Source organism: Schistocerca nitens, chromosome 11 (genome assembly GCF_023898315.1).
Source record: "Schistocerca nitens isolate TAMUIC-IGC-003100 chromosome 11, iqSchNite1.1, whole genome shotgun sequence".
NCBI classification, from domain to species: domain Eukaryota; kingdom Metazoa; phylum Arthropoda; class Insecta; order Orthoptera; family Acrididae; genus Schistocerca; species Schistocerca nitens.
The window spans coordinates 178611917-178619840 of NC_064624.1; the positions used below are offsets into that span (position 1 = coordinate 178611917).

The window sequence follows — 7924 nt, forward strand, 5'->3', positions numbered from 1 at the left end:
TCCTCCACGCCTTACAAAGTGCATAAATTCCCTTAGAAAAAAATTGTTTTGATAGTCCGCGCAACCACCCGTGCACCGCGTGGCGTACCTCTTCATCAGAACGGAAGTTCTTTCCTCCCATTACGTGTGTGAGTGGTCCAAACATACGGAAATCGCTTGGGGCAAGGTCTGGTCAGTATGGTGGACGAGGAAGACACTCAAAATGCAAGTCTGTGATTGTTGCAACTGTTGTACGGGCAGTGTGGGGCCTTGCATTGTCATGTTGCAAAAGGACACCTGCTGACAGCAATCAATCGCTTTGATTTGACTGTAGGCTGCAGATGATTTTTTAGGAGATCTGTGTACGATTCACTGGTGACAGTGGTCCCTCTAGGCATGTAATGCTCCAAAATGACGCCTTTTTCGTCCCAAAAGAGAGTCAGCATAACCTTCCCTGCTGATGGTTAAGTTCGAAACTTCTTTGGTTTTGGTGATGAGGAGTGGCGCCATTCGTTGCTCGCTCTCTTCGTTTCCGGTTGGTGGAAGTGAACCCAGGTTTCGTCCCCAGTAACAATTCTTGCAAGGAAGCCATCACCTTCTCGTTCACAGCGCTCGCGTTGGTCGAGATCCAATAACTGTTAGCAGTATGGAATCGGTGGGTTCAGGAGGGTAATACGGAACACCGTGCTTGATCCCAACGGCCTCGTATCACTAGCAGTCGAGATGACAGGCATCTTATCCGCACGGCTGTAACGGATCGTGCAGCCACGTCTCGATTCCCGAGTCAACAGATGGGGACGTTTGCAAGACAACAACCATCTGTACGAACAGTTCGACGACGTTTGCAGCAGCACGGACTATCAGCTCGGAGACCGTGGCTGCGGTTACGCTTGACGCTGCATCACAGACAGGAGCGTCTGCGATGGTGTACTCGACGACGAACCTGGGTGCACGAATGGCAAAACGTCATTTTTTCGGACGAATCCAGTTTCTGTATACAGCATCATGATGGTCGCATCCGTGTTTGGCGACATCGCGGTGAACGCACATTTGAACCGTGTATTCGTCGTCGCCATACTGGCGTATCACCCGGCGAGATGGTACGGGCTGCCGTTGGTTACACGTCTCGGTCACCTCTTGCTCGCATTGACGGCACTTTGAACAGTGGACGTTACATTTCAGACGTGTTACGACCCGTCGGTTTTACCCTTTATCCGATCCCTGCGAAACCCTACATTTCAGCAGGAGAATGCACGACCGCATGTTGCAGGTCCTGTACGGGCCTTTCTGGATACAGAAAATGTTCGACTGCTGCCCTGACCAGCACATTCTCCAGATCTCTCACGAATTGAGAACGTCTGATCAATGGTGGCCGAGCAACTGGCTCGTCACAATACGTCAGTCACTACTCTTGATGAACTGTGGTATCGTGTTGAAGCTGCATGGGCAGCTGTACCAGTACACGTCATCCGAGCTCTGTTTGACTCAATGCCCAGGCGTATCAAGGCTGTTATTGCGGCCAGAGGTGGTTGTTCTGGGTGCTGATTTCTCAGGAATTATGCACCCAAATTGCGTGAAAATGTAATCACACGTCAGTTCTAGTATAATATATTGGTCCAATGAATACCCGTTTATCATCTGCATTTCTTCTTGGTGTAGCAATTTTAATGGCAAGTAGTGTACCATTAACGGGACCTAACCGCAAAGATCTTTACCCCTATGACGGTGGGCGACACGCTACTGGCAGGATCCTCCTTTTGGTCTAAAAGCCTCTGTGGCAGTATAGAGTGAGGGTAAGCAGGCAATATAGGAGGTGATAACGTAAGCAAGACACCAATCAAATGTGAAATTTGTTATGAACTACGCATACGTTTTTTTTCAGATCAAAAACAGTATTTTACAAAGCTAAAACCGGAAGACGTAACAGATTATGGAGTTGAGTACGACTACTACAGCATTATGCACGCCAGCAGGAAAGCATTTTCTAAAAACAACAGAAGTACAATTGAGACAATAGTGAGTATTTTAGACATATATTCTGACAAAACAACGAAGTGTATTTCGCTACTATATAATAGATTTATTGTATTGATTTTATTTTAACAAGTTAGCCAAGAAATGTATTGGTCAACTCACTCGTTTGATTATACAAGGTGGTCCATTGATAGTGACCGGGCCAAATATCTCACGAAATAAGAGTCAAATGAAAAAACTACAAGGAACGAAACTTGTCTAGCTTTAAGGGGGAAACCAGATGGCGCTATGGTTGGCCCGCTAGATGGCGCTGCCATAGGTCAAACGGATATCAACTGCGTCTTTTTAATTAGGAACCCCCATTTTTTATTACATATTCGTGTAGTACGTAAAGAAATATGAATGCTTTAGTTGGACCACTTTTTCCGCTTTGTGATAGATGGCGCTGTAATAGTCACAAACGTATGGCTCACAATTTTAGACGAACAGTTGGTAACAGGTAGGTTTTTTAAATTAAAATACAGAACGTAGCTACCGTTGAACATTTTATTTCGGTTGTTCCAATGTGATACATGTACCCATGTGAACTTACCATTTCTGAGAACGCATGCTGTTACAGCGTGATTACCTGTAAAGCCGGCCGCGGTGGTCTAGCGGTTCTAGGCGCTCAGTCCGGAACCGCGAGACTGCTACGGTCGCAGGTTCGAATCCTGCCTCGGGCATGGATGTGTATGATGTCCTTAGGTTAGTTAGGTTTAAGTACTTCTAAGTTCTAGGGGACTGATGACCACAGATGTTAAGTCCCATAGTGCTCAGAGCCATTTGAACCATTTTTAATTACCTGTAACTACCACATTAATTCAATAAATGCTCAAAATGATGTCCGTCAACCTCAATGAATTTGGCAATACGTGTAACGACATTCCTCTCAACAGCGAGTAGTTCGCCTTCCGTAATGTTCGCACATGCATGGACAATGCGCTGACGCATGTTATCAGGCGTTGTCTGTGGATCACGATAGCAAATATCCTTCAACTTTCCCCACAGAAGTAAATCCGGGGACGTCAGATCCGGTGAACGTGCGGGCCACGGTATGGTGCTTCGACGAGCAATCCACCTGTCATGAAATATGCTATTCAGTACCGCTTCAACCGCACGCGAGCTATGCGCCGGACATCTATCATGTTGGAAGTACATCCCCATTCTGTCACGCAGTGAAACGTCTTGTACTGAGTCGGCAGAACATTACGTAGGAAATCAGCATACATTGCACCATTTAGATTGCCATCGATAAAATGGGGGCCAATTATCCTTCCTCCCATAATGCCGCACAATACATAACCTGCTAAGGATGTTCCACTTGTCGCAACCATCGTGGATTTTCCGTTGCCCAATAGTGCATATTATACCGGTTTACGTTACCGCTGTTGGTGAATGACGCTTCGTCGCTAAATAGAACGTGTCCAAGAAATCTGTCATCGTCCCGTAATTTCTCTTGTGCCCAGTGGCAGAACTGTACACGACGTTCAAATTCGTCGCCATGCAATTCCTGGTGCACAGAAATATGGTACGGGTGCAATCGATGTTGATGTAGTATTCTCAACACCGACGTTTTTGAGATTCCCGATTCTCGCACAATTTGTCTGCTACTGATGTGCGGATTAGCCGCGACAGCAGCTAAAACGCCTACTTGGGCATCATCGTTTGTTGCAGGTCGTGGTTGACGTTTCACACGTGGCTGAACACTTTCTGTTTCCTTAAATAACGTAACTATCCGGCGAACGGTCCGGACACTTGGATGATGTCGTCCAGGATACCGAGCAGCATACATAGCACACGCCCGTCGGGCATTTTGATCACAATAGCCATACATCAACACGATATCGACCTTTTCCGCGGTTGGTTAACTGTCCATTTTGATACGGGTAACGTATCACGAAGCAAATACCGTCCGCACTGGCGGAATGTTACGTGATACCACGTACTTATACGTTTGTGACTATCACAGCGCCATCTATCACAAAGCGAAAAAAGTGGTCCAACTGAAACGTTCATATTTCTTTACGTACTACACGAATATGTAATAAAAAATGGGGGTTCCTATTTAAAAAAAAAACGCAGTTGGTATCCGTTTGACCTATGGCAGCGCCATCTAGCGGGCCAACCATAGCGCCATCTGGTTTCCCCCTTCAAGCTAGATGAGTTTCGTCCTTTGTAGTTTTTTCGTTTGATGCTTATTTCGTGAGATATTTGGCCTGGTCACTATAAATGGACCACCCTGTATGCAATCATAACAATTTTTTAAATAAAAAAAGATCACAAGACTCTGAGACATAAAAGTGCCTCCATTCTTGTAAACGACACTTCAATCGATAAGACTGGTTCTACCTAAATTTCCTCGAACGTGTACCTAAAATAACCACCCAATGTGGCTTTCGACCTTCCTTCTCTGCTGATGACCAACTCCTCCGCCTCACTCATCTCCTCTCCCTCCAGCTTAACTCCCGTCGCTCCGCCATTTTTGTCTCCCTCGACCTCGAAAAGGCCTACGACCGTGTCTGGCATCCCGGTCTCCTGTTTAAACTCCAAACCTACGCCCTTCCTATCAACTACATCCGTCTGGTGGCCTCCTTCCTCTCCCACCGCCCCTCCTATGTTACCATCCATAATGCCGATTCCCACACCTTCTATCCCTCTGCCGGTGTGCCCCAGGGCTCTGTCCTCTCTCCTCTCCTCTACCTCCTGTACACGGCCGATATGCCCCAACCCCCCCCCCCCCTCCAGTACACCTCTTGCAATATGCTGATGACACCGCATTCCTCGCCCTCGCTCCTACCCTCCAACGGTTCCAACGCCTTCTCCAGAATCACCTTGACCTTTTTGCTGCATGGTGTAACCAATGGCTCCTGAAACTCAATCCTTCCAAGACCCAGGCAATCATCGTAGGTCGTACCACTCGCTCCTTCCGGCTCCTGGATTTCTCCCTTACTGTCTGCGCACGTCCTGTCCGCCTCACCCCCACCCTCACCTACCTTGGCCTCACCATTGACCGTCACCTCACCTGGATACCTCATCTCCGCTCCATCCAATCCAAAGCCCACAACCGCCTCCGACTCCTCAAACTCCTCTCTGGCCGGACATGGGGGTTGCACCCCTCTACCATCCTCCACACCTACAAATCCTTAATCCGTCCCATCCTCTGTTATGCCAGTCCTGCCTGGATATCTGCCCCCCCAAATTCTATCAGTCCCTCCAGATCCTTGAGCGTCATGCACTCCGCCTCGCCTTCCGTATCCGCCTCCCGTCCCCCATGCGGATGCTCTATGATCTCATTCCTTTCCCCCATCTGCTCCTATTCCTCGAACATATCCGCATCCTCTACACCTTCCGCCGTCTTGAACCCCCTCACCGCCTGGTTGCTCCTCTCCTCTCCCATCCCTGCCCCCTGCCACGTCTTCACTGTTGTGTCCCTCCTACCCTCCATCTCTACACCCTCCATCTCCTTTCCCAAGGTGGCTTCCGTCAACTCCCCCTCCCGGATGATGCCCTCTCTCCCTCCATTTATCCTTCCTATCAACTCTGATCCTCACCCCCCTCCTTTCCTCCGACCTTTCCCTGGGCTCCCTCTTCCTCCCCCCTTCCATCCTGTGTTTTCTCCCCGCCCAACCTCCCCCTGTGTCCCTTCTCCTCCCCCACCCCCCGAGTCCTTTTGCATTCCCCTCCTCTGCCTTCCCCACTCCCTGGCACGTCTGCTCAGCACCCCCCACCCCTCTTATGGGTCTTCTCCATTGGCTTCTTTCCCCCCTCCCACCCTTCACTTTTCCTCTCCTTCCCCCCCTCTTTTTTTTTCTCCATCATCTGTCCAGTTTCCCCCCCACCTGCTCTCGGCTGTGGTATGTCATATTTGTGCCAACTTTTTAGTGCCGTGTTTAAGTGAGTGTTCAGTGTTGTGCGTCTTTCCACAGTGTTGCGAACAGAAATCATGCTGTCGCTGGGTGTACATTTTATATCTTGTGAACAGAAACCAGACTGTCGCCGTGTTTTTTTAACTGTCTGTCTGTTATTTTTCTGCTTCTTGTGTATTATCTTAGCATCATCACCCATGTGTTTTATGTTTTAAGTTCTAGAATTTTCTGCCATTTTACCTTTAAGTCACCGATTTTATCGCCAACTGTTATTTTTTATTATCTTCCTCTTTTTAACACAAATTCTGTAGGCTGCAGAGCGGCGTAGTCAGCTGCTGCCAGCCCGCCCCCTTCGGGGGGAATTGAAATTCAATAAAGAAAAAAAAAACTAAAATAACAGTTTCTTTCCGTACATCTAGGTACTTTGTATAATCCTACTTCCATTAGCCGCACCGTATACCCTCCAAAAGCAAGGAACATTCCTCCACAGTGCCTCATTATCAAATTCATATTCCAGTAAAGAAAAAAAAATGAAAAAGTCATTGCTATCTTTGCCCATCGTCATCTTCCTCATGTGACTGCGGGCCTTCCAACCAACAAACACAAAGTTCGTTGCGTATGCTCGAAAGATCGCTCCCATTCTGCAAGCAGTACTATGAGCATCGTTATCACGAGCAAGAATGTCTCATTTCAGTGAAGATCACCATGGAAATTCTCATTATCTTCGAACTAAGAACATGCAATTATAAACGACAGTACCATGCGTATGTGTCAACATTGCAGTGCTCATTTTCGAACGGTAACTTTCTCTATCGCTGAGTAACGAGTACCATTGTGCTTCTAAATCACTACAACCGAGGAATGAGTGAAGCTAAAGAAAACTACTTTGCAAAAAAAAAAATTGTTAGTGAAGAGGTCACTTTTCGTGCTGTATGTAAGGAAAGGTGAAAAATCATAGCAAAAGTGTTTGACGATTAGAAAATACTTATATGATCGTGAAACGGATTTGTGATTCTCCCTATTAGAACTGTCCCACTTATTGTGTTTCTATCCACTTGGCAACAACTGTTTATGCAAGAATTATTGTAAGACAATGATAACACCAATTTTCAACATAATAATGTTCTTTTCACTTTTCTATTCATATACATGACAATTTCAGCCCACCTCTCAAAACACTGGATAGTGTGCGGTTCCTATGATGTCTCTACTGTTCTTCAATTTACTCCATCGCACCATAACTTTTATTTCTTATGGGGTATTTTCATTTCTCAAATACCAACTGATGTAAGACCTGTTAATTAGAACTGTGAATACTATCGCCGATGTCTACTGATTCCTTGACATACAAGGGAAGAGTTGATGTATCGTTCTAACATTTGTTGTTTCGTACAAGTTAGGTAGTTTTTAGCACTTCCAATATTTGAATCGATTCTCTAAATAATGATGCAAAACTTAATTTAAAAGAAGTGTAAAGTTACGTATGAAATTTCTTAAACTTTGTATCTTTCAATATTACAGTGTGAAATCTTCCATGTTACAGGATGAATTTGCTGTCATCGGTCAACGACAAAAATTAAGCAAAGCAGACATACTTAAAGTTAATAGACACTACAAATGTGCATGATACAGCTGAACTTTCAGAGCAATGCTTTTTGAAGGTTAACCAAAATTCTCATCTTCTGAACCAGTCACATCTTGAATTTGAAGAAAAACACCTGATATCACGTTATACCTCAGTGTGATGAAGATATTGTTTGTTCATCAACTTTTTTTTGTAATTAAACTAGTTTACTTTTGTGCAACGTTTCTAATTACTCTATAATGTATTGCAAGCACAGTAAGGTTTGGAACTTACAAGTTGTTTAACAGTGTTTGTCACCAATGTAATACCTGCGTTTGTTCAAATAAAAATAATGAACACATGATGATACTGCACAGCAAAAACAAAAATGAGCAGAAAATTTTCTCGTTGGAAAGTCAATTCAGAGTAAAAAGACTATCCCTGCAAAAATGAATGCATTTCTTAAAATTAACAAAAAGAGATTGCAAAGAATGGTACGGTG

General features: G+C 45.4%; 1 protein-coding gene across 1 annotated transcript in view; it reads left to right on the forward strand.

The window, feature by feature from the left end:
• Positions 1 to 7568, forward strand: part of LOC126212754 (low choriolytic enzyme-like) — an 80068-nt gene extending 72500 nt beyond the window's left edge. Inside the window, exons 5-6 of the mRNA XM_049940162.1 lie at positions 1862 to 1995; positions 7402 to 7568. Coding sequence (XP_049796119.1) covers positions 1862 to 1995; positions 7402 to 7485 — 218 coding nt within the window. The 3' untranslated portion in view covers positions 7486 to 7568. The remainder of the gene's footprint in view (positions 1 to 1861; positions 1996 to 7401) is intronic.
• Positions 7569 to 7924: the final 356 nt, after the last annotated feature.